The sequence below is a fragment of the Mustela lutreola genome, chromosome 17 (genome assembly GCF_030435805.1).
Source record: "Mustela lutreola isolate mMusLut2 chromosome 17, mMusLut2.pri, whole genome shotgun sequence".
Taxonomy (NCBI): Eukaryota; Metazoa; Chordata; class Mammalia; order Carnivora; family Mustelidae; genus Mustela; species Mustela lutreola.
In genome coordinates this window covers 21,305,917-21,332,095 of record NC_081306.1, presented here as the reverse complement: position 1 = coordinate 21,332,095, position 26,179 = coordinate 21,305,917, and the positions used below count along the sequence as shown (strand labels likewise).

General features: G+C 53.2%; 1 protein-coding gene and 1 long non-coding RNA gene across 9 annotated transcripts; both read left to right on the top strand.

Annotated features, from left to right (window-relative positions):
* Positions 1–119: 119 nt before the first annotated feature.
* On the top strand, positions 120–2,381 carry LOC131819201 (uncharacterized). 2 transcript variants are annotated; one of them, XR_009349088.1, is made up of 3 exons: positions 120–269; positions 587–672; positions 1,963–2,381. It is a non-coding gene; the product is annotated as an uncharacterized LOC131819201 (long non-coding RNA). The 2 variants fall into 2 exon arrangements; XR_009349087.1 differs by having other exon boundaries at positions 587–2,381.
* Positions 2,382–7,507: 5,126 nt separating this feature from the next.
* On the top strand, positions 7,508–24,586 carry ZNF205 (zinc finger protein 205). Of its 7 annotated transcripts, XM_059154004.1 has the most exons (10): positions 7,508–8,149; positions 9,826–10,050; positions 11,186–11,308; positions 14,058–14,271; positions 14,578–14,669; positions 15,062–15,182; positions 16,723–16,824; positions 17,086–21,345; positions 21,495–21,568; positions 21,952–24,586. In XM_059154004.1, exons 2-8 carry the CDS (start codon positions 9,976–9,978, stop codon positions 18,126–18,128), a joined length of 1,770 nt encoding a protein of 589 aa, XP_059009987.1. In that variant the 5' UTR covers positions 7,508–8,149; positions 9,826–9,975; the 3' UTR covers positions 18,129–21,345; positions 21,495–21,568; positions 21,952–24,586. The 7 variants fall into 7 exon arrangements, with proteins under 7 accessions (XP_059009987.1, XP_059009988.1, XP_059009985.1 ...); XM_059154005.1 differs by lacking the exon at positions 7,508–8,149 and having other exon boundaries at positions 9,705–10,050; positions 16,726–16,824; XM_059154002.1 differs by lacking the exon at positions 7,508–8,149 and having other exon boundaries at positions 9,707–10,050; positions 22,021–24,586.
* The last annotated feature ends 1,593 nt before the right edge of the window (positions 24,587–26,179 follow it).

Below are 26,179 nucleotides of genomic sequence, written 5' to 3'. Positions count from 1 at the left end.
CGGTCACTCGACCCCGGGGCGGGGCCCGGTAACTCCACCTACCGGGGGCGGAGCCTGGAAGCCCCACCCCTCGGGCGGAGGCGCCTCCAGAGCCGCGCCCCCTGCGCTCCTCTCCGCGGTCCGCTCCACAAGCCTGACCAGCTCCGCAGTGGCGGTGTCCTTGAGGACTTGGCCACGTCCGAGCCCTGGGGGTGGGGGCGGCTGCACTGCGGGCAACGGGACCTGTGCGGATACGGCGGAGGGGACCTGCTGGAACGTGCGCTGTTCTGGTAAGGGTCCGAGTCCGCCGTGAGGGCCCCGGGGAGGCGGGAAGGCTCGGGGTCCGCTGTCAGCCCGGAGTGCCAGGCGCCCGACTCGAAGTGAAGCTTTCCTGGAAATGCGTCAGAAGAGCCGAGACCAGCCTGACCAAACCGCCGGAAAGAACTTCCAGGCAGAAGGGCTTGACGGCTGCACTGAGACAGAGCAACACTAGCTTTCGGTGTCCTTTCCTAAACCTCGGCCGGGGCTTTGCTTGGTCTAAACCCTGCTCCTGGCCCGCCGGGAGCGTGCACCATTCATTCGTTCATTCATTCATTCATTCATTCAGGGAATGCTTGCTTCCCTCCTGTGCCTCTTGCGCAGTCCCTGCCCCTGGGAACCCGGTGCTGAGTGGAGGGGACAAGTCCTGGCCAGGTGAGACTTACCATCGGGGACTTACCATAAGGGGACTTCCCTTAACTAAAGTGACTTTGCAGAGAAAAGGGCTTATTGAACATTAAGTCCCTTCAAAATCTCCCTGGTCTTTGAAAAATACACTGCCCTCCCCCAGCGTTACCTGCTAACAGATGAAAAGTTGCTGGATTGTTACTTATTTCCCCAAGTGATAAACACACTTCCAAAGGAGAGACTTTTAATAAAAATCCACCTATTGCGGGGTATATTTCAATATCTCCTAAAATTATTTTGAAAATGCACACAAACTATTCTAGGCATTACCTTAGAATTCTTTTTAAGTAGTTGGTGCGTTTAAAAAAACCCAAAAACAAAAAGCTAACTTTATTTTTGTTTTTGTTTTCTGATTTAATAATTCTTTTTTAAATTCTTGTAAAGATTTTATTTATTTATTTGACAGAGACAGTGAGAGAAAGCACATGCACAAGATAGGGGAGTAGCGGCCGTAGCCCCTAAAATAAAAAACTGAATTAAAAAAATTATTAGGGGCACCTGGGTGGCTCAGTTAGTTCAGCAGTTGCCTTTGGCTCAGGTCATGATCCCAGGGTCCTGCAGTCAAGGCCCACATCAGGCTCCTTGCTTAACAGTGGGGAGCCTGCTTCTCCCTCTTGCACTGTCTGCCACTCCCCCTGCTTGTGCTCTCTTTCTCTGTCAAATAAATAAATAAATAAAATCTTCTAAATTTTTTTTTTTAATAGTTCAGGGGCACTGGGTGGCTCAGTAGGTTAAAGCCTCTGCCTTCAGCTCAGGTCGTGATCCCAGAGTCCTGGTATCAAGCCCCGCATCGGGCTCTCTGCTTGTCAGGGACCCTGCTTCCCTTCCTCTCTCTCTGCCTGCCTCTCTGCCTACTTGTGATCTCTGTCTGTCAAATAAATAAATAAAATCTTAAAATAGTTTAAAAATTTTTTTATTTTAATTCCAGCATAATTAGTTTCAGGTGTACAAGGACTTGACTTATCAAATGTGAAGATATTTTTTAAGTCTGGTGTTAGTCACTTAGAGCACCTGACTGATGGAAGTCTTCTCTCAGATCTTTTCAGAGATGGCAAAAGAAAGACAAGTTTTCCTGTATCTTCTATTTCCATAGGATTTACACATTTAGAACAATTCAGGGCAAAGAGAGAAATCCTTCTCCAGCTCTGGAAAGATTACTGTAAAGATCTCTGTTATCCGTTATTAAATAGGGTCTGGTTATTCCCGAGGCTCAGATGCTTGTCCCTAAATCACGTTAAGTAACATCTTTACCTGCAGCTGTGACCCCAGTGTTTTCCTGTGGTGCTGGCAGTAAAGGACTGCATTGCGGGGTGTGGAGGGCACAGCCCTCACTGAGGACCAGAGACACTGGGGGTGTTGAGAGCACAAGGTAAGCCTTGTGCCCCACTCCCTATTTATTTGGTGTCTGTAAATTTGTGTCCCCTCCCCCCTGCCCCAAGCCTCTCATCTAGTTTGTTTCACTGGCCCCAGAGGCCTGAGCTGTAGCCTCAGCTTTGCCATTTGCCACCAACTGTATGCCTTCAGCATCATTTAATGGAATCTTTTCTCCCTACTGAACAAATCTGTCCATGGTTTTCCACCGCTCTTTGAGCTCCATGCAGACATCTCGCCCCCGGCACCCGCCCACCGTCACATCTTCTGCCCTCTTCCTTTGACCTTCAATTTCCTTTTTTTTTTTTTTTTTTTTTTTAAAGATTCTATTTATTCATTTGACACAAGCAGAGGGAGTGGGAGAGAGAGAAGCAGGCTTCACATGGAGCAGGGAGCCCGATGGGAGGCTTGATCCCAGGACCCTGGGATCATAACCTGAGCCAAAGGCAGACGCCTAACAACTGAGCCACCCAGGCGCCCTCAAGCAGACAACTTGACCACAGCTATTGACCCTGAGCTAGAGGCACCCAGCTAAGCCCTGTAGGGTACAGAAGCTATGAGATAGTATTTATTTTAAGCTACAATGTTTTGGGATCCTTTGTTAATAGCAAGAAGTAACTGGGGCGCCTGGGTGGCTCAGTGGGTTAAAGCCTCTGCCTTAGGCTCGGGTCATGATCCCAGGGTCCTGGGATCGAGCCCCGAATCGGGCTCTCTGCTCAGCAGGGAGCCTGCTTCCCCCTCTCTCTCTGCCTGCCTCTCTCTCTGCCTACTTGTGATCTCTGTCTGTCAAATAAATAAATAAATAATCTTTAAAAGGGAAATAGCAAGAAGTAACTGATACACCTCCCTTGCTGCTTTCATAGCTGTAACCATTCTTCGTGCCAGTATCCCTGGATTTACCGTTTGTTTCTGACTCTGCACTTGACGTTGCTACCTGGATGTCTTGTAAATGCCCCAAAGTCCTCGTGTTCAGGACCAGACTCATGCAGTGGCTCTGTGGCCTTCCTGGCTGCGTCCTTAGTGCCTGGACATAGCCAGTCCTCGACACGTGGCTCCCGTGAGCCTTCTGCATCAAATCTCTGCGTCCATGGTGTTCTCTAGTTTGGTAAACGTGGGACGGTCCATTCAGTCACTCAAGCCAGAAATTGGGATTTATCTCGGATCCCCTCACTTTACCTCCTTCTCAGATCTCGTCAGTCTCCAAGTCCCATAGGGTTAATATCCTAAATATTTTTCAAATCTGCCTGTGTCTCTACTTCACTGCTTGTCATCCAGGTCCAGGCCACTGTCGTCACCTGCCAAGGCCATAGCAATGGCCTGTTTTTCTCTCTCTCTCTCTCTTTTTAAAAGACTTTATTTATTTATCTGACACAGAGAACACAAGCAGGGGAGCAGCAGGCAGAAGGAGAAAGTAACAGGCTCTCCACTGAGCAGGGAGCCCAACATGGGACCCCAGGATCATGACCTGAGCGGAAGGCAGGTTCGTAACCAACTGAGCCATCCAGGCACCCCACTGGTTTCTCTTCACTCACATTTTTTCTTTTAAAGAAATATTTTAAGTGTAATATAGAAACGTGCACAAACCAAGGATGAAGTATACAATGAATTTCCACCAAGTGAGGACAGCCCTTGCATTACCCCCTGACTCTGGTGCCCCCTTCTGGCCACTTTCCTCTCCGGTAATCACCATTTTATTTTATTTTATTTTATTTTTTTAAAGATTTTATTTATTTATTTGACAGAGAGAGACCACAAGTAGGCAGAGAGGCAGGCAGAGAGAGAGAGGAGGAAGCAGGCTCCCTGCTGAGCAGAGAGCCCGATGCGGGACTCGATCCCAGGAACCTGAGATCATGACCTGAGCCGAAGGCAGCGGCGTAACCCACTGAGCCACCCAGGCGCCCGGTAATCACCATTTTAACTTCCAACCCCACCCCCCACCCCCGCAGATACCTTTGGTCTGGTTTTGAACTTTGTGTAAATGAATCACGGAACAGGATTTTTTTTTTTTTTTTAAAGATTTTATTTCTGGGGCACCTGGGTGGCTCAGTGGGTTAAGGTCTCTGCCTTCGGCTCAGGTCATGATCCCAGAGTCCTGGGATCGAGCCCCACATCAGGCTTTCTGCTTGGTGGGGAGCCTTCTTCCTCCTCTCTCTCTGCCTGCCTCTCTGCCTACTTGTGATCTCTGTCTGTCAAATAAATAAATAAAAATCCTTTAAAAAAAGGATTTTATTTCTTATTTCTTTTTTTTTCTCTTCAAAATATTTAACTTATTCATGTGAGAGAAAGCAATCAAGAGCATGAGTAGTGGGGGAGAGGGAGAAGCAGGCTCCCCACTGAGCAGAGAGCCCAACGTGGGACTCCATCCCAGGACCCCAGGATCATGACTTGAGCTAAAGGCAGACACTTAACCAACTGAGCCACCCCAGGTGCCCCTAAGATTTTGGGGTTTTTTTTGTTTGTTTGTTTGTTTGTTTTTAAGATTTTATTTATTTATTTGACAGAGAGAGATCACAAGCAGGCAGAGAGGCAGACAGAGAGAGAGGAAGGGAAGCAGGCCCCCTGCTGAGCAGAGAACCCCATGCGGGACTTGATCCCAGGACCCCGAGATCATGACCTGAGCTGAAGGCAGTGGCTTAACCCACTGAGCCACCCAGGCGCCCCTTTAAGTGATCTCTAAATCCAAGATGGGGCTCGAATCCGGAACCCCAAGATCAGGAGTTGCATGCTATACCAACTGACCCAGTCAGGCACCCCAAGGAATTCTCCATCTTGCTTACTCCACAGTGGGAGACCAAGTCAATCCACGTGTTGCTTCTTTCCCAAACGGTATTCCCTGTTGCTTCATTTGTTCACCCCACCTACCTAGACAGTGGGTGGTTTTCAGTTTGGGCTACGTGTAGTAGTACTTGTAGGTCTCGTGACCATGGATGTGAGTTACTGCTGGGTTTCTACCCAGGAGTGAATCGCTGTGTCACAAGATATGTACATGTTCAGCTTTAGAATATTCTGCTACAGGGGCACCTGGGTGGCTCAGTGGGTTAAAGCCTCTGCCTTCGGCTCAGGTCATGATCTCAGGGTCGTGGGATCGAGCCCCGCATCAGGCTCTCTGTTCAGCGGCGAGCCTGCTTCCTCCTCTCTCTCTGCCTACCTGTGATCTCTATCTGTCAAATAAGTAAATAAAATCTTTAAAAAAAAAAAAAAAAAGAATATTCTGCTACAGGGGCACCTGGGTGGCTCAGTGGGTTAAAGCCTCTGCCTTCGGCTCAGGTCATGATCTCAGGGCCCTGGGATCAAGCCTCAGCATCTGGATTTCTGCACAGCAGGGAGCCTGCCTCCCCACCCCTTTGCCTGCCTCTGCCTACTTGTGATCTCTGTCTGTCAAATAAATAAATAAATCTTTTAAAAAAGAAGACTATTTTGTTACACACTTGTGCACCATTTCCCCTCTCACCATCTATAGATTCATCTTGTGTAAATCTTGAGCTGGACCTAGGACCAGCCATCTCTCCAAGGGCCCTGATTCTTATCATTAGCCGATTTCCCCCCACATTATAAAACATTCTGAAGAGGCGCCTGTGTATTTCAGTCAGTTAAGCATCTGACCCTTGATCTCAGCTCAGGTCTTGATCTCAGGGTCGTAAGTTCAAGCCCTGCCTTGGGCTCCATGCTGGCTTTAGAGGCTACTTTAAAAAAAAAAATTCGCAAAAATTGAATTTGTGGGGACACCTGGGTGGCTCAGTTGGTTAAGCCACTGCCTTTGGCTCAGGTCATGATCCCAACGTCCTGGGATCGAGTCCCACATCGGGCTCCTTGCTCAGCGGGAGCCTGCTTCTCCGTCTGCCTCTGCCTGCCACTCTGTCTGCCTGTGCTCACTCTGACAAATAAATAAAATCTTAAAAAAAAAAAAACTGAATTTGTGAAAAGATGAGAGAAGTAAAAGCCAATGGAAGCTCTACATTTTCCCCCCACACCCAGTAAAGTCCGAATATAAAAGATTCTGTGGGAGAGACCACAAGACATGTAGAGGGAGTCTGAGGGCTGGAGAGTGGGGGAGGGAGACTGCAGCAGGACAAAAGGCTGTAAATATCAGCCAAAAAGGCCACCAAAGGCAGGTGCTCTGGTGCCACTGCCATTTGCTCCCATAAGGGGCCTCAGGTAAGGGTCCTCTGGTGCTAAGCCAGCGGGATGCCTTCTGAGACCCCCATCCCCATCTGCCTCAGTGTCTTAGGCTTGTAAGTGTGAATGTAACCTGAAACTCTGCTGAGACTGGGGGACACTTTAGGGATGAGATGATAGGAGGTGGCCACACCAACGAAGGTATTTTGGGGTGATGACACTGTTCTGGTTTCCTAAAAATGCACAAGTCTCTAACGAAAAAGTAACTTAACTTATTTCCACACCAAAGGATCAGCCGGAGTGAGTCTTGAGCTCTTAGCCTAGTTTTACTAGCGTGTCCGCTCCCTGCCTGTACTGTCCGCTGTCTAGCTCCCAGATCAAGCCAGTGTTCCGGAAGTTGGGATGTGGGTGATCCAGGAACATTTCCAGTCTACCCTTTTACATTTGACCGGGTGTGGGGTGGGGAATGGGGGTGGTTCTGGCCTTGGAATTCACAGCTTGCCTGGCCGAGGCAGAAGCTGAAGCCGCTGGCCTTGACGATCATGGAAGAAAGCCCTTGGTGTTGCTGCCTGGGAAGGAGCCTCGTGGCCTTCCTGACCGTGACTCCAGTGGGCTCTGCTCTCTCCCTCCCTTCTCCCTTTAAAACCCCAGCCCCCTCTGCACAGACCAGTCGGAGCTCAGCTCTTTCCCCAGTTGTCAGCGGTTACCGAATAAAGCAGGCTTTCCCTGCTTCGACTAATGTCTGGTGGTTTGGTTTTGACCCAGCACGTTCCTTTCCCTCCGTCTGTTTTTATCTTGAGCAAGGAATGTGCCACAGAGGGGGCAGGGCGGCAGCGCACGCTTCACTCCCGTTTTTGAAACAAAATTCAGAACAGGTGAGTGTCGGGGGCCAGACGGGGCGCCGGGCCCTCATGCAGACAGCCTCAGTTTCCCCACGCGGGACGCCGACTCCAGGGCTCCCGGCTGTCCGCCCCACGGTCCTCACCGCCCCGGCTGTCCCCCCCGCACGATGGCCACAAGGCGGCGTAGCGAGAGCGCCGGGAAGCCGGAAGTTGAGATGGGGCAGCCGGACGGGAAACGCGGGCACACCGGCCAAGGGCAGGAGGCACCAGCGTTAACCTCCTCCCTCGGCGCAGCTGTCTCTCGTGGGCGCGGACGGGAGCGCGCAGGCCGGGGCGGAGCCCTGGAGGCGCGCACGGGCCAGGCTGTCGGGCTCCAGCCAATCACCGTGGCTTGCGTGAGCGCGTGGGCGGGGTGGCGGCGTTGCCTGGGCGACGCGCTCCGGCGTCCGTGTTCCGCCCGCTAGGGCTGCAGGAGGCAGGAGGCTCGCTGGCGTCCCGCGGCGGGGAACGCTGGCTCGTGCTGCCGCCAGGCGTCAGGGCACCGGGCCTCGGGCTTGCTGCTGGCCGCGGGGGCGCCCATGCCCTGCTCTCCGTGGCCCTGGGCGTTCTTAGTTATTTTCTTCAAAAAAATTTGTATTCCTGGGACCCCACCTATGGGATTTCCCCACCTATCCGCTCTCCTTTTCTTTTTCCGTGCTTAACGTTTGCTCTGTGCTTCCTCGATTATTCCTGTTTTTCCTTGGCCTCTCTCACGTTCCTTTATTTCCCCTTACCGCCTGTCCTCCCTAAGGCTGCAGAGAGGTCTGCATTACCCCGTCTCCAGCCTGGCTGAACAGCCTTCATGACTACATGCTCTCCTCCCTTTACTTTTTAAACATTTTTTCCCTTCTTACTTCATGTGATTCCTTTTTCTAGTTTTAATTATTGTGAGCATTTTTGTGAGGCCGAAGTCAGTTCTCAGGCTAATCTCTGAAGGTAGATCCCATGATTTATTTACTGAAGTTGATCTCTTCTTAAGCTCAGTGAAGCCGCCAGATGCGGGAGTGTTTGCTGGTCCACAGCTCAGATAAGCGCCTCCATCCATGATATAGCTATCCTCGTGACAGGCTCTGGAGGTGAGTACATCCCTGGTGCCCCAGGAGCTAGACAGCAGGTGTTTTCTGCTGGAGTTGTATGGAGTTCTTAAATTTTTTATTTGAATCGTCAACATTTCACATCAATGCAATTCTTCTTCTTCTTCTTCTTCTTCTTCTTCTTCGGCTTTTCTTGAAAAATTCTCAAGCTTTGGCAATATTGAGCCCCCAGCTGCCCCCTTTGAACAAAATATGATTTCTTGAGGGCCCTGCAGCCCCTCCCCTACTACCGTCTTGCACCCAAGCCACCGGTCATTTGTGGTGCTGCCCACTTGTTCGAGGCATTTAGGTTTTTGATCTCTGCTTTCCCTGGTGCCTTTCTGCAGTCTTTTGGGGACTGCAGTTCCCACACAGCAACTGTGAACACTCTTTCTCCTAGACCTGCGCAGTCCTAGAGCCAGCCCTAGAGGTGTTTCCTCTCATCTCCAAGAAGGGGCTAATGTCTGTCATATAGTAAGTGCTTAATACATATTTTCCGAACACTTAAATAAATGTTGAGACTTCATTTGGTTTAGTTTAGGTGATTCCCTGGTGGTATCCAAACTGCTGGGCTTCCCCAGTATCCCTTTAGTCTGGTAGAGAAACGTTTGCCCGTGAATCAGGACACACCCACTGTGTTGGGACTCGGTGCACAGCTAGAGCTGATGTGGGCTGAAATGGGTCACCTCAGGAGTGAGTCCCCTTACTCTGGACACTGGTCATGGTCCATGTTGATGGAGAAACAGTCACGGACTGAGTTGTCAATCTTTTTTCACAGCCCCCTGTGACTTCTCAGTTTATAGCTCTCTGGCTTGACAGCGGTATTGACTTTGGCTACAACTTTGGATATCCCTCTTTGCCTTGAGGATTAAAACACCTGGAAATACTGACCAGACCCCAAGGCTAATATTTTTTGTTCATCAAGGTGACAGAAGGCTATATCAGAGTTCAAAATGCTACAGGAGCAAGTGGGGACCATGTACAGCTATGTGAGAACGGCCCCCGAATGTGAGGAATATGAGTCCGGGGTTGCCCAATGTTCTGATTTTTCAAGAAAATCGATTTTATGACAAATATACTAATTGTTAAATGTTGGAAACTAAGTTTTAAAGAAATCAAACCCCTGTGGGCCCACATAGTACACCTGTAGGCCAGCACAGGGCCTGCCTTACAGGGTGAAATGGATACATGTCAGAGGACTCTGATGGTCGGAGGCCATGGTTATAGGGAGGTTCCTGGAATCTGACTCCGGAGCTGGCCCCCCTCTTCTGACACCCATCCCCTGTGCCCTGCTCAGGGGGGAGATGAGTTCTTCACCCTAGAAGTGAAGCAGTCTCTGAGCCTCAATTTTGGGAGCCTTGGCTCTCAGGGTCCGAAGGGAAGGCCAAGACTGAGAGTTGGAGTCTGGGAGCCTGTGGATGGCTGGGTCAGACCCCATTACCCCTGCTACACTCCCCAGCCTGGAGATGGAGGTGGGGAGAGGAGTCTAGAGGAATCTCACATTGGTCCAACATCATTTCAAGGATTGGGGCACGGGGGTGAGGGTAGGTCCTCAGGGTGTGGGGCATGGGGCTGAGGGTAGGTTCCCAGGCCTGTTTACTAAGTTTGTTCTGAGGGAGACAGAACTCCATGCCAGTCTTGGGGAGAGCCCAAGACTCTCCCCTGCTCACTGGCCTCAGGGCCTAAGGTGAAATCCAGGAACGTCTCCATGGAGACACCACAAGACCTCCAGAAGCCCTGTGTATCAAAGAGGACCATCGTGCCCCTCTCCCCAGGAGAGTGTCCTTCCTTCTGTGAGAACAGCTGCAGTGCCCTCTCTGAAACGTCAAATGTCAGAACCTTCCAGAGAATGTATTTCCCCGTTCTGGCATCCCTGCTTTGCTGGTTTCACAAGTGCACGCCAGGTAAAGTGATCGTGAGCGGGCAGTGAGGATTTAGGATTCACCTCCCGGCTGAGATCAAGTGCAGCCCCGCTCAGGACCCCAGACCCGGAACCCTCGAAGCCAGGAACCCTGTAGGGCTGCAGCTGCGTGGGGAACGGGATCTGGGAGGGACTTCCTGTTGTCCCTAATCCCAGTCTCCACCCGGCTCCCGGCCCGCTGCAGGCTGTGGAGTCTCCGTTCCCCGGGGAAGGGGGCCCCCCCACCGCCCGAGGTGCCCCCTCCGCCTCCGCCTCGGTGAGAGGGGCGCCAGGGAGGGTGCCTGATCCTGAGATCCTTGTGGGTGGTCAGCTGGCAGGAGGGGACGGGGTCAGAGGTGGAAGGCTTCAGGCTGGTGGGGAGAAAAAGGGGCCTGGACCCAGGTTCGGGAAGGGGAAGGATATGGTCTGTCCAGGTCCGTGAGGAGGATGGACTTGGCAGGTGGTTGCAGTTTCGGGCTGCTCAGTTTCTGCATCCCGGGCAGGGCCAAGTCAGGTCGAGCGCGGGGTGTGTGTATCCGGGGCCTGGGAGACGGTGGGGCCTTGATTCTCCCACGGAGCTGGCTGTGACGGGTGTGGCCACACCCAGCACCTGTTTATAGGATCTCTGCAGTCCTTTCGGCTCCTGATGGCAGGAGAGACAGACGCCGAGTCAGCCCTGACTTTCCCAACTGGGCTGCTCAGAGATGCAGAGTTCTGGCTTAAGTGACAAAGGGGACGATACAGAGTAGCATTCTGTTAAGCGAGGGACCAAAAACCATCCTAGGGAGTGAGGTCACTGGAAGGCAGCTGGAAGGTTTGTTTCTTTCTTTTTCTTTTTAAGATTATTTATTTATTTATTTGACAGCGAGAGATCACAAGTAGGCAGAGAAGCAGGCAGAGAGAGAGGAAGGGAAGCAGGCTCCCTGCGGAGCAGAGAGCCCGATGCGGGACTCGATCCCAGGACCCTGAGATCATGACCTGAGCCGAAGGCAACGGCTTAACCCACTGAGCCACCCAGGCGCCCCTGGAAGGTTTATTTCTGATTGGGACCACGGGTGGGTCTGGTCCTGCGTGGGGGATTTTCACATTGCTTCAGAGGTACCAGGGAGACGCTGGCTGACTTCTTCCTGCTCTTCCAGGCTCCTGGCCAGAGCTGGCAGGGGTTGGCCAACGACTCAGCTGTGCTTCCTACCTCTGAGATAGAAATGTCTGCGGATGGCGGAGGCACCCGGGCTGCCCAGGACAAGGAGAGAGCCCGAGAGGTAAGGACAGGGTGCTGGGTAAGGGATGCGTGCCCTGGAAGGACAGGGAGCAGGAGGAGACTTTCAAGGCAAGGTGCCTAGACCAGTGGAAGAGTTAGGCTCACCGGGGTGCAGAGCTGGTGGATGGGGGTGATGGGAGGTGGAAAAGGTGGTGGGAATCGACAGCTACCAAGTTTCTCTGCTTTGCCTGGTGAGTTCAGTTGTCATTTGGCCAAAGGCCATACAAAATAGCAGGGAGGCTGCATGGGGCATTCTCCTGGTGGGGTTCCTCTCCGAACGGTGTCCAGAGCACGCAGGGAAGCCTCAGTTTACCCTCCCTTCTGCTTTGGACCCCATCTCCATTCTGGGTCTAAGCACCTAGTCCTTCATGTACCTGTTGCCCACATGTGTAATTATAACCTTCGGTGGCGGTGGTGGTGAGGGCGACCAGGGCCATTGGGCTTGGAATCAAAGGAACATGAGTCACCTGTGGCCAGGTGTGTGACCTTGGGCAAGTCCCCTGCCTCTGGGAACCAGGTGTGTCATCTGTAAAACATCTGTCATGTGCCTGCTGTTCCCACAGGCTGTTCCAGGCGGTTGGGAGGCTCTGAGGTGGTAATTAGTGTAATACAGAAAATAGAAACATCCACAGCAACTAGAACCTAGGTCAGAGAAACCCTTAACACCTCAACTCGCATTTCCAGGGGTTGTAGGTTCAAATACAAATCAAGTGCAGATCTTGCTTGACTTGCGACGAGGTTACATCCCGATAAACCCATTGTAAGTATCAGAAGTTGAAAATGCATTTAACACAGTAACCTTCTGAGCATCATGGCCTAATCTCCCTCCTTCAGACGTGCTCAAAACACGTTAACATCAGCCCGTAGTCAGGCAGAATCTCCTCCCGCAAAGCCTCTTCCATAATGAAGTGGTGAGTACGACCGTACTGAAGGAGAAACACAGTTTGTGGGTCATTTCCTCTTGTGACCGCGTGGCTGACCGGCAGCTGCGGCTCCTGCCGCCTCCCTCCCCAGGGACGACTGAGCTGCAGATCACTAGCCCAGCAGAGGATGCAAATTCAAAACCCAAAGTACGGTTTCTGTGGAATGGATATCCCTTTTGTACCGTCGTCGGGTCGAAAACTGGTTAAGTTGAGCCGTTGTAAGCCGGGGACCGTCTGTATCATTTTCGTACCGCAGAAGCACAAAGAAGCCCCTGCACTTTTTGCTTTCGCTTCCACGGTGCCTTTGTAACACCCAGTGGGCCTCACGCGTCCCTGACATTCTCTGCTGCTGTTGGAGTCCGTCAGCTCACACAGGAGAGGAGTAGTAATAATTATTGGCTCCACTCTGTGTTTATCCAGAATGTTCCAGAGCGCACAGCTCTTTCTCACAGGTTATCTGTGTATGAGGCAGAGCAGCTGAGTCTTGGAGGCTGCCTGGCCCAGGTGGCTCCCTGGCCTGAGGGTCTTTCTCTTTGAGACCCTAATGTAGATGGAGGTGGAGGTGGCACAGGGAGAAGCCTGGCGGGTCCCTGAGCTGCGGAGGCCAGTGAGGCCTCACCGGGGGCCTCCCAATGCAAAGAAAGTGACTTGCCCCAAACTCTCGAGGTTTGTGGTGCCTACTTGGGGCTGAGCAGCTAATGAGGGGCCGGCCTAGATTTGAACCCTGGTTGCCTGACTCCAAAGGCTCTTCCTCCCCATCCCAGGGGCTGGAGCTGGGGCTGGTGTGAAGTGGGGGGACACTGGAAGTGCCATGGCAGTGGGTGGTGCTGAAGGGGTGAGCTGGGAGGTTTTCCCTCTGTCGGATGGAGGCAGGCCCAGGCCATGGCACAGTTAGTGGTACCCTTGGGCCTTTTTCTCCAAAGCCCAAAACTCCACATTGAGTCAGGCTGGAAATGGCCCAAGGCCACATGATACCTCCCTGTCATCTCTAAGAAATGGTGGCTCTGGCGTTGACTTGTGAGTTGGCTACCCTTGAGTTCCACTTCTCGCCAAGCCCTGATGGGCTCTCTGACCTTGGGCTGTTGTCTGACCTCTGAGCCGGGATCACAGTGTCCTGTGTCTGTGTAACAACCAGCATTTATTCCCTCAGTTTGAGAGGCCGGGGTCACAGTGTTGGCGGGGCTCCCTCCCCAGCCTCGAGGAGGAGGCTCCTTCTGCCTCTCAGGGTCTGGCGGCTCCATGTGTCCTGCGGCTTCTGTCCCCCAGCTCTGCCTCTATATACATGTGGCTTTCTCTGTATTTCCATGTCTTTTCCTCTTATCAGGACACCAGTGATCGGATTTAGGGCCCAGTCTAAATGTGGGATGATTTCCTCTCAAGATCCTTAACTAACCCTGAGCTATGGAGCCGATCCTTAACTAATTACATCAGTGGAGAACTTTATTCCAAATAAGGTCATGTTCTGAGGTTCCGAGCAACATGAAATCTGGGGGGACACATTCAATCCACTGCACTCAGTTTCCTCATTGTTAAACAGGAACAGGCCGTGCTGCTGTGGGAGGCACGAGGCTGGAACTGAGAAGAGGCATCTGCCCCTCGCCCGACCCCGAGCCTTCCCTTCTTTCCTTCGTTCCCTGGCTGCCTCGGCCTTGTGTCGGTAAACCAGAGATGTGTGGGTCCCCAGGGCCAGCAGAAGGAAGCAAGGGCCGCTCTTCAGGCTGTGCCTTGGATCTGGGTGTGTGCGGCCCCTGCCAGGACCTTCAGGTGCGGAGCTCGGCTGGGTCTCCTGTTCTCTGCCCACGTACTGATGGGGGCTGTCGTTCCTAGGTTCTGGGCCATGGGCATCCTTGTCCAGAAATGCTTTCTGAGTCGGAGGAGATGGTGCCTTTGGGAGCCACTCGGGAGTCACTGCACATCAAGATGGAGGCAGAAGAGCCACACCCCGAGGGGGCATGGCAGGGGGATGGGGCTCTGGGAACGCCAAGCTGGGTGTCCCTAAGCCAGGGCTCTAAGGAGAAGGCTCTCTTCCTGCCTGGTGGAGGTGAGGACAGGGATGGAGAAGGATGTGGAGGGAGGCTCTTTGTGGGTGGCAGCTGTGGGGGGAGGTGGAGGCTCATAGCACAGGGGGTCAGGGCATGAGCTTTCCTGCCATGGAGATGCCCGGATGTCTGCCCACCTGCCCCTCAGAGGCCGCTCCTGCGCCACCTCAGAGCCTGCTGACCCTCTTCTTGGGTCGGGTTGGGGTGGATTTGGAGGCAGCTCTGGTGTCCCCTGGGGTCGGCTCAGGGGCAGCAGCGGGGCCCAGCAGGGTGAGGTGGCCGCCCTGAGGACCTCTCTGCTCTCTCAGCCCTCCCCTCCCCCCAGATCCCTGTGCTCTCTCGAGAGGGGCGGACCAGAGACCGCCAGATGGCTGCGGCGCTGCTCACCGCCTGGTCCCAGGTCAGTGTCCCCGATCAGGTGCACGGCTGGACGGAGAGCACAAGGACATGAAGGAGTGGCATCTCAGACGGGGCCTCGTTGTCTGGATCTGGGGGCTGGAGGAGGGGGGCGCCTGGACATCCTGAGCTTTGACTGTGGTGCCAGAAAGGGCCTTTTCTTTGTGTTTTATCGTCTGTGGTACACAACTGCTTTGTTTTTTACACCCCTCCCCCACCAAAAAAAAAATGCCCCCCTTGGGTGGCTGTCCTGTTTCACCGTCAGATGGGAGCACAGGCCTTGCTTGGGGCAGTGGGCTAGGGGCCAGGGGCAGGGGCGGCCCTCGTCTTGGAGCCATTCCCCCCCCTCCCCGGGTGTCCCGGCGTGCCCTGGAGAGTGGGCATTTTGTGTTGCAGATGCCGGTGACTTTTGAGGATGTGGCTCTGTACCTCTCCAGGGAGGAGTGGGGTCGGCTGGACCACGCCCAGCAAAGCTTCTACAGGGACGTCCTGCAGAAGAGGAACGGACTGTCCCTGGGTAAGAGCCCGAGCCTGTGCTGGGGTGGCCACTTCTGAGGCCCGATGCCAGAGGTGGGGCTGTCCTGCCACCCCCTCCTCCCCCCATCTCGGGCTTAAGCTTCTCAAGCATCCACGTGGGCCGCTCTGTTCTCCCTGGTGAAAGACACGCGCTCTTCACTGACCTGGAGACCACGAGCCACTGGCTGCTCAGCACCAGAAATGTGGCTGGAGTGCCTGGGCTGATCCTTGATTTCCTTTTAACCGGTCAAGTTTGAATTGTCGTAGCCACTCGTGGCGAGTGGCCACTGCGCCAGGCAGCGCTGGCCTTGCGCTTCTGCTGCCCGGTCCTTCTGCGGTGTTGGGCTGCTCCTGCCACCGTCCTGCTCCTCCAAGCCCCACCTGAGAGGTGTGTGTGTGGAGAGCTTGGCTGCCTATCGGGACTTTGTGCCAGGGGATGGGGGGTCCTGGTGCCAGCTCATCTCTCCAGGCCCCCAGACCCTGAGCTGTCACATCCACCCCAAGGGGCCTATCCTCTCTTCAGACGGGCCTTGGGTCCCTCATTGTTTCTTATGGTAAATCAAGTCCCAGCACCCCAACTTCTCTGTTTCAGACCCTGTTTTTGTTGGCAGAATTGAGAGGAGCTTCTGGCGCTCATTCCTTCATTGCCATTCAGTTCAATCTGCCTGTTTGTCTGTCAGTACCTACCAGGGGCATACTTGCTGGTCTAGGAGAGCCAGGGACTTGGTGATTTCACCTTGACCTCGGCGGTGGGCTTCGGAGTCAGGACAGCTCACGCCTTTAATTTCTTGGCTTTGCTCACCACCCATCGTAGCACTCCTCACGGCCCAGAGCGGCAGGCCCAGGCAAGTCCTGGGAGATCAGAGGGAACTCAGCACCCACCTGCAGCCCCACGGCCAGCCTCACAAGTGCCCGAAACCCAGGGGCGGGTCCCACACACTCCTCTCTTCCTGCATGGTGTGGTTTGGGCCGCTCTGCTCTCTGACTTGACCAGAAGCCCCAGGACCTTGCCCCAGGGGACTTGGCCAGGGGGCTGCTGGTCCCTGACTTCTGGGCCAACAGCACCCCTGGCCTCTTCTCCCGGGCCCTCCCCCTGGGCTTCGGTCCACCACTGTCCCTCCCCCAGGAGCCCTTCTTGCCCTTGGTCTGGAGAGCTGCGGGCCTGGAGACATTGCTGGGCCTGCACCTGGGGGCCTGTGTGACAAAGGGGGTTATCAGCAGCTGACCTCACCTGGCCCCTCTCCTTTTGCCTCTGGGGCTCATTCAGGGAAACAAGGTGGAGCCCACCTCAGCCCTGAGGAGAGTGAGTCAGGCAGTTCCCCTACAGTGCGCTGCCTACGGGGGGCTGGACTCCAGACCCCATGCGAGTTTTCAGCTTGTGTCTTTTATTTATTTATTTTTTAAATTTAGCTTGTGTCTTTCTACTCCATGTTTGCAGAGCTGCCTCCCCATTTCTGCCTCTTCGTTTGGGGGGGTTGTCTCCTGCTGTGCAGCCTGGGGGTTCCACAACTGAGCATAGCATCTCGTGTCTCTCTTCTCAGCAGGATTTCCCTTCAGCAGACCTCTCTGGGGCTCCCAGGGACAAGGCAAGGGTGAGGCATCGAGCTCGAGCCAGCAGATGGGAGATGACAAGGAGAAGACAGGTGTGTGCAGAGGTGACAGGTGGGCAGGCGCTGTGGCACGGGGCCGTGGGCTCCTTGCTGTCACTCCCGGGTGCCCCTTGTCAGCACGGGCTCTCTGTTGCTTGGGGTGCAGACCCATGCCAGGGACAGGGCTGCCGGTGTCCTGTCCTCTGCCGGGGTGGTGGCTTTTCCTTCCAGGGTCCTCGCTCTTACCTTCCTTTCCTGAATTCCCCTGGGTCCCTCACGGAAGTCTTTCTGTCCTGCTGGAAACTCTTTCTCCAGGAGCCATTGAGGCAGGCAAGGAGGAGTCGGCCCCATCCCTGGAAGCCCTGGGGGATGTGAAGGCTTCCAGAAGCAGGATGGGGAGAGCCCCGGGGGACGTCCAGCCATGTGGGCAGCAAACCGGCAGTGGCCAGAGCTCAGGACAGGCCAGAGACGGTGGGCAGCCGGGTCCCCTGCAGGAGATGCCGGCAAAACCGGCGCCACCCAACGCCAGCCTCACAGAGAAAGCCAGAGAGGGGCGGGTGGGGCCCCCCGAGAGCAGCGAGGAGGGCCTGGTCCCCGACGGTGACGCTGGCAAGAAGACGTACAAGTGTGAGCAGTGCGGCAAGGCCTTCAGCTGGCACTCGCACCTCGTGACCCACCGGCGCACGCACACGGGTGAGAAGCCCTACACCTGCACGGATTGCGGCAAGCGCTTCGGCCGCAGCTCACACCTCATCCAGCACCAGATCATCCACACAGGCGAGAAGCCCTACACCTGCCCCTCCTGCTGGAAGAGCTTCAGCCACCACTCGACGCTGATCCAGCACCAGCGCATCCACACGGGGGAGAAGCCCTACGTGTGCGACCGTTGCGCCAAGCGCTTCACCCGCCGCTCGGACCTGGTCACCCACCAGGGCACGCACACAGGCGCCAAGCCCCACAAGTGCCCCGTCTGCAGCAAGTGCTTCACGCAGAGCTCGGCCCTGGTCACCCACCAGCGCACGCACACCGGGGTCAAGCCCTACCCATGCCCCGAGTGCGGCAAGTGCTTCAGCCAGCGCTCCAACCTCATCGCGCACAACCGCACGCACACGGGCGAGAAGCCCTACCACTGCCTCGACTGTGGCAAGAGCTTCAGCCACAGCTCCCACCTCACTGCCCACCAGCGCACCCACCGCGGCGTCCGGCCCTACTCCTGCCCCCTCTGTGGCAAGAGCTTCAGCCGCCGCTCCAACCTGCACCGGCATGAGAAGATCCACACGACGGGCCCCAAGGCCCTGGCCATGCTGATGCTGGGGGCGGCGGGGGCTCTGGCTGCACCCCCACCTGCTCCCACTTAGGAGGCGTGGGGGAGGGGAATGCGCGAGGGCAGCGTGAGAGGGGTTGTGGGAAGGGAGTGGGGGGTGCCGGCATGGGGCGGGGCATGGCAACACAGGAGCTAGGGCGAGGCGCGGGCACGCTGGCTACGAATTAAAGGCCTTGGAATTCCACCCACCACTTGTGCTCGGTCTCGTGGGGCCCTGGTGGTGAGCGTGGCTGAGGCATCCCTGAGTCATTGTCCTGGGGGCTTGGGTACTCTTCCCAGCCTTGACCTGTCATGGGGCCAGTCCAGAGCACCCAGAACTGAAGTCAATGAGCAAAGGCTTCTGGGCACAGAGAGGTTTCCAAACCTGATGCCAGCCAGCCAGTTGTGAGACCGTGGATCCGCGTGGAGGGGTGGCCTGCTGCTGTTGCTGGCATCACTCTTGTCCCGGGGGCATGGCCCACTGAGCCCAGCACCCTCTCTCTGCTCTTCCGTTTGGGAGCTGGAGCAGACCTGAGCCAGCTGGGAACTCATGCTCTGCCGCCCCCCTGTCTCCTGTCTCAGGTACTGGACCCCTGTTTTGTGACTGGACATTTTCCATGCATTTCTACTGGGGCCCAGCTATAATCCAGTGAGGATTCCTCCCTTTGCTAGGGACCACTGTCCCTCCTGGTGCCTTCTGAGGCTGCTGCCAGTTCTCTCTGCTACTTTTCACCTCCGTGGCTTCTTTGTACATGTCCTTTATGATTTGCCCTACCTGCCCCTGTCTGGCTCTTTTACTCTTGGCCTTCTGCTTTTTGATCTCTGTACTTCTGTTTTCTCTTCTCTCCGCCCCCGCCTTTTTCCCCCCAGGGAGGAATGGGCTCAGCCTGCTTATTACCCAGGATTTGCAGGTTGGCTCCCAAGATGACATTTGGTTCTGACACTGACTGACCTTGAGGACACCCGCATGTGGGAGGCCATTGAGCCTCTACCTGCCTGCCTGGGTCATGGCGCTGGCAGGGTGGCTGCAGCCCAGGCTGGCTCCTGGCTCCCACAGGAGCTCGAGCAGGAGAGGGGACTGACAATAGTCATAACTGCTAGTTGAGGGGCCAATTGCCATGTGTATGTCACTTTTAGTCTCTACAACTCTGAGCAGTGGACTCTGTCCTGGTCTTATAGATGAGGAAACAGCCGAGAGAGAGCTCCAGGAACTTAGCCAACAACCAGAGAGCTGCAAGCTGGGGTTTAGGTCCAGGGATTTCATTGTGTAAAGAATACCCTGTTTCCATGCAACAACTACTGGCTGTCTGGTGCATGTTATGAGGTGGGGTGGTCCAAAAAGGATAAGTCAGATTGTTGATTCGATCTTCAGGGGTGCTGGACTCAGCTGAAGATGGCAAGTCGGAGAGCAGGTCATCAGCCAGATGCCAGGAAGCTGCTGACTAGTGGGAACCTGTGCAGAACTTGGTTGTGCTTGGGAGGTCTCAGTGGGATCTAGGGCCGGGTCACTGGCTGGACTGGTTGAATTAGATGGCAGTTCTTGAAGACATGAGAAAGAAAGCTGTTTTCTCCCTTCACCTTGTCTTCATGGCTCTCTGGTCACTCAGAAATGGAATTTCTCAGCTTGGCTCAGTGTAAGGGTCTGAAGGGGGCTTGTTCACCTAAAGCAGGCATGCTGCTTCCAGAAACTTGTTTTCTGATGAAAAGAGGCAAAAAGGACACTTATTAACTTGGTACTAGTTTATTTGCACTGTGGATATGCATTTGCTTCCTTGGGCTTTTTTTTTTCTTTTTTTTAAAAGATTTTATTTATTTATTTGACAGAGAGATCACAAGTAGGCAGACAGGCAGACAGAGAGAGAGAGGAAGCAGGCTCCCTGTTGAGCAGAGTCTGATGCAGGGCTCGATCCCAGGACCCTGGGATCATGACCTGAGCAGAAGGGAGAGGCATAACACACTGAGCCATCCAGGTGCCCTGCTTCCTTGGGCTTTTATGGCCAGGACTTGAACCACTGAGGTCTGTGGAGTGAGCCAGAGGGTTGGTTAAAGACTCCACTCTGGCCTCTGAGGAACTCAGAGACCTGGAGAAACTGTTTCCCCTTTTCATAGCACCGTCGAGAGGAACGTGATTCCAAGGGCCCCGTGAGTCTCAATCCACATTTCCCTAGAGACCCACTCAGAGGCCACCATTCTGGGATAGAGCTGGAGAGAACATTTTATGAACTTGGCAATTTAGGAAACATTTGGCAAGATCCATTAAGACAGCGGAGGGAGTGGAGATGCCGTGGAAGGGCCTAGGGTGTGAGGCCGAAGGGTGTTCGGGACTTGGGGGGTGATAGAGAGATAGCTGACTTCTGGGTGGACGCCAGGGAAGGGTCTTGGTGTCGCTGGCCTGCTTCTTCCCGGCTTCTGCTCTCACGGGACCTCCCAGCTTCGGCCTTGGAATGCCCCCAACTGGCTGCTCACGCTTCGCCTGTCTTCGCAGTCAGAGGGAGGGCGAGGGAAGAGGCACAGAATATTCCTCGCGGGCTGCCCACCCAATCCTGTGCGCCCCAAGGCACCGCCCGGGTCCTTGCTGCAGGGGGTGAGGCCCCAGCTGGCCCTGCTGCCCTCCCCGGCCCGGGGGCTTCTCCCGCACTTGGGTGACTCCGCGGGGAAGCCAGGCGGTGACACTGGAGAGGGGCTCGTAAGAGGACGACCCTCCCTGAGGGTCCTTGCAGGGAGGAGGATGGTTTTCCGGGAGGCCCCGCCCCACCAGCTCCTCCCTTAGCCTATCAGGGAGCGGGGCGGGAAGGGGGCGGGGTCCAGCAAAACCGTCCAGTCACGACCCTTTTCTCCCCGTCACTCCCCAAGCGGCACGGTTGCCCGGCAACATCCGAAAATCTCCGCTTTGACGCTCTGCGATTTCCCTTCTGCCCGGTGGCAGTTGCCGAAGAGGCCAAAGACGCGGGGCGGACTCCTGACTTCGCCAACGCCCTAGCTTTCACAGCGGGCCCTGGGCCTACCACCGAGATGCCGAGCCTCCTGCGGTCCTAGAGGGGACTCGGGAGAGCCGGCCGCTTCCGGTTTCGAGAGCTGCCAGTCCCGGCGTCTAGTTGCCGGCTGGGAACTCGGGGAGCCGGATTCCCGCAGCCCTTTGTGGCCGCCGCGCTGGAGCTCGGCGGGCGCGCGGACAGCTCCCGCCGGCGTTCTAGCACCTTCCGAGCCCCGGAGCAGGGCCCGACAGTGGTGCTGGGGAGAGCCGGGAGGGAGACCGCGGTCCTCTTGGAGGGGTGAGGAGCTGGGGAAACGGAGGTGACCAGTGCGAGGGGAGTGGGGGTGGCCCTGGGGGCGTGCGGAGGCAGGTGAAGGGCGGCGGGACGTGAAGTGGGACTTTGCTGCTTTCATTCATCCGTTTATCACATGAATGCCTGCCTTCCAGGTTCTTTGCCAAACGTTGAGGAATACGCGATGACAAAGCCAGACGAGGTCCTTGCCCTAGAGGCTTCTGGTCCGGTGAGGGAGACTGATAAGCAGATAAGTGACACACGTGGTTTTCAAGTAGAGACAAACGCCAGGAAGGAAGGAACGGGCGAAGCGATGGAGGGGGATAGGAACCGACTGTCAGAGCGGGCCGCTTTGAGGCGGGAACATTTCAGCTGCGACTTGGAAAAAAAGCTGTTTTACAAGGATTTGGGGGCAGAACCTTCCAAGCAAGGGGAGCAGAATGAACAAAGGCCCTGCCATGAGGAAGAGATTGATATACCGGGAGCTGAAATGACACCTCTGGTGGGTGGGAGGGAAGGTGAGAGGTGCCTGCAGGAGGCTGGCAGGGGCTCGGAAGGTGCTAGAAGGTGAGACTTGCCAGGGCTGTGTTCTGATGTTTCTCCTTGGTATAGGGCAGAGGATGGAGAAAGGGAGGTTATGAAGATGATCCAGCCTTTCTCATCTTCGTGTTCCTTTGCCAGCCTGTGATGTGTGGCCCGTCAGGCTTTCTTGCCTGGGTTTGCAAAGACAGCACTCTGTGGCCTGCACCTCTGTCACCTCCTGGAGGACCCCAGTTTTTCTGTTTTCAGCTAAGAAATTTCCAGGCCAGTCATGGAGATTAATACTACCATCCAAACGGCCACCGACCAGAACAAGTTGGGCTCAGATGTTCAGGGGAAAGTGGAAAAAGTGCCTGGAGGGCCTAAATCCCAGCACCTCTCCTATACCGTATGCTCCTGTGGGCATGCCCCTGTGACAGGTTCCTGGCGATGGTCGTTCCCTGGTACTAAGCACTCACTACTGAGCTCTTCCTGCGTGTAAGAGTTAGTGCTGGGCTCGTTTACATCATCCTTATAGCAACCCTGTGAGGCAGTGAATCAGGATTCAGTTCCACACAAATAATAGGTAGGCAGCTTATGATGGAACTGGTGTGGCAGCCCGAACCCACAAAGTCAACAGGACCCTGGCTCTTCCTAGCCTGCTGCTGTACCACCATTCAAATGCTATCTCATATCCCAAAACAAGGAGTAGGATCTTCATACATGCTGGTTTTTAAAATGTAAACCAAATGGGAATACTATGTACAACTTTATCTTAATAAATCTGAAGTTGTAGATGAAAGGGATGATTTCCTAGAAAAGTGAAACTACCGGGATGCCTGGGTGGCTCAGTTTGTTAAGTGGCTGCCTTCGGCTCAGGTCATGATCCCAGCATCCTGGGATCGAGTCCCACATCCGGCTCCTTGCTTGGCAGGGAGCCTGCTTCTCCCTCTGCCTCTGTCTGCCTGTGCTTGCTCTCGCTTCTCTCTCTATGACAAATAAATAAATAAAATCTTAAAAAAAAAAAAAAAGTGAAACTACCAAAATGTAGTCAGGATGACAAGGAAATTCTGAGTATCTAATATCCCATGAGAGAAATTATAAAAATAATTACTTTTATGTTCTGTTTTTTAAAAGATTTTATTTATTTATTTGACAGAGAGACAGTGAGAGAGGGAACACAAGCAGAGGGAGTGGGAGAGGGAGAAGCAGGCTTCCCACCAAGCAGGGAGCCCAATGCGGGGCTCAATCCCAGGATCCTGGAATCATGACCTGAGCTGAAGGCAGACACTTAACGACTGAATCACCCAGGTGCCCCTATGCTCTATATTTTAAAGCTTGTTTATTTAAGAGAGAGAAAGAGTGAGCACAAGTGGAAGGGGCAGAGGGAGACAGAGAATCTCAAGCAGACTCCATGCCAAGCATGGAAACTGATGCTGTGCTGACTTCACAATGCTATGATCAGGACCAGAGCCAAAACCAGGAATTGGTCGCTCAACTGACTGAGCCCATGCAGTGCTCCTAATGTTCTTTTTTTGCTTTATTTTTTTCAAAATTGCATTTATTCATTTGAGAGAGAGCACAGTGTTGAGGGGGAAGGACAGAGTGAGGGGAGAAGTAGACTTCCTGCTTAGCTGGGAGACTGACTCAGGGCTCCATCCAAGGGTCCTGGGATCATGACCTGAGCCAAAGGCAAAGGCCCAACCCTCTGAGCCACCCAGGCACCACTGTATTCTATTTTTTTTTTTTTTTAAGATTTTATTTATTTATTTGACAGACAGAGATCACAAGTAGGCAGAGAGGCAGGCAGAGAGAGAGAGGAGGAAGCAGCCTCCCTGCTGAGCAGAGAGCCCGACGTGAGGCTCAATCCCAGGACCCTGGGACCATGACCCGAGCTGAAGGCAGAGGCTTTAACCCACTGAGCCACCCAGGTGCCCCCTTGTGTTCTATTTTTAATGAAACAAAACAAAACAAAACACTTCTTACTAGGCAGTAATCTCATTAGGATATACACTCTGGTTGTAATAGATGTTCAGTACAGCAGAAGTTTAAACATGGTATCTATTTCTTTCTCACATCACTGCCTGGGTATAAACCCAGGCCTAGTTTGGTGGCTCCACAATCATCAGGAGTCCAGGCACTTTCTGTCTTACTGCTTCGATACCTCTGGGTATTACTTAAGTCTGCATGGTCTGTGTCCAAATTCCTATTAGCACCTAGGAAAAAGAGAATAGGAAGACAGGACCCATCCCTTTCTAGTAAAATACATATATCACGTCTGCTCACATCTCATCACCTTTAATTTAATTACATGGCCATGCTTAGCTGCAGGAGAGGCTGGGAAATCCTTATTCTTATTTTTTTTTTTCTTTTTAAGACTTTATTTGAGAGAAAGAACAAGCTGGGGTAGGGAGGGGCAGGGGAGAGGGAGAAGCAGGCTTCCTGCTGAGTGGGAAGCACTACATGGGGCTCGATCCCAGGACCCCTGAGATCATGACCTGAGCAAAAGGCAGACAGTTTAACCGACTAAGCCACCCAGGTACCCCTACTCCTTATTCTGAATGGCTATGTGCCTGTTGAAAAATTCTTACTATAGGAGAAAAGTGATATTAGGGAACAGCTAGTAGTTCTTTTGCTGCAAATGAGAATAAATGCTCCTTAATATGAGCATGGATATATATCAGAGACACAATGGGTAACTGTAAATCATTAAAAGTATTTTCATGAAGCAAGAGAGTTATGTCTGTTGTCCTCAATTTTTTACACTGTTTAGAGAATTCTGTACTAAGAAAATAATGAGTATAAATTCTGGAAATGAATATAAATTTTCCAGAAAGAAAAATTAGACTTTTTCATTATTTATTGATTATATTTCCTAGCTAGAAAAAGAAATACTTTCAGGAAGAAAAAAAAAAAAACGAAAGAAAAGAAGTACTGTTGGGTGGTCAGTTTCCATGTAATTGAATGCAAATAACTTGTCATTTACTGGCACTGGCCAATAAAATATATGGTAAGTGTGCCAGTTATTAATTTATTATTTCTCAGCCCACAATACACACATTTTTCCCGCTTTGTGGTACTAGAGCCTTTCTCCTTTGCCAGCCAACTTGATGTTAGCCTTTGCCAATAGAGGGCGACAGAAGAACAATCTAAGACTACACTTAGTTAAAAGGGGACTTTCAAGTTCCTTTTTTTCAGTGCGTTTTCCAGGGGTCCAGCAGAGGGAGCCTAGGAGCATCCATTTCAGCAGTGGTCCCAGAACGTTCTTGACTCACACCCTCCAGCAAATTGTTAAAGCAGATGCTGGAAGGTGGATGTTTGTATAAATGACTTGCAAATACAGGAAACTGGAAATCGTCTAAATGACCCAGAGTAAGGAACTTTAAATAAAATTTGGGGGATGCCTGGGACTCAGTCAGTTAAGCAGCTGCCTTTGGCTCAGGTCATCATCCTAGGCTCTTGGGCTTGAGTCCTAAATTGGGCTCCTTGCTCAGCTGGGAGCCCGGTTCTCTCTGCCTCTTCCTGCCACTCTGCCTGCTTGTGCACTCTCTCTCTGACAAGTAAATAAAGTCTTCTTCTTCTTCTTTTTTTTTTAAGATTTTATTTATTTATTTGTCAGAGAGAGAGAGAGTGAGCACAGGCAGACAGTGGCAGAGGGAGAAGCAGGCTCCCCAAAGAGCAAGGAGCTGGATGTGGGACTCAATCCGAGGACGCTGGGATCATGACCTGAGCCAAAGGCAGCTGCTCAACCAACTGAGCCACCCAGGCGTCCCTAGTCTTAAAAAAAAAAAAAAAAAAAAAAGTAAATAAATAAAATAAAAATTGGAACTTCGATACTATGGAATACTATGCAGCCTGCAAAAAAGTTGCATTTTATTTGTACATGGTGATACAGAAAGATACCATTTTTATTTTTTTTAAAGATTTTATTTATTGGGGCACCTGGGTGGCTCAGATGGTTAGCATCTGCCTTCAGCTCAGGTCATGAGCCCGGGGTCCTGGAATTGAGCCCTGCATTGGGCTCCCTGCTCAGTGGGGACCCTGCTTCTCCCTCTTCCTCTATTGCTCCCCTTGCAGTAAATAAAAAAAACATTTTATTTATTTATTTGGCAAAGAGAGCACAAGCAGGGGGAGTGGCAGGCAGAAGCAGAGGGAGAAGCAGACTCCCCGCTGTGCGGATAGCCCAACATAGGGCTCAATTCTAGGACTCTGGGATCTATCTGACTGAAGGGAGACTCAGTAGCCCTAGAGATATCCTTGATAGACTTTTGTGTCAACAAAACATTACTTACCATAGAATTATTCCAAATTTACACTAGAA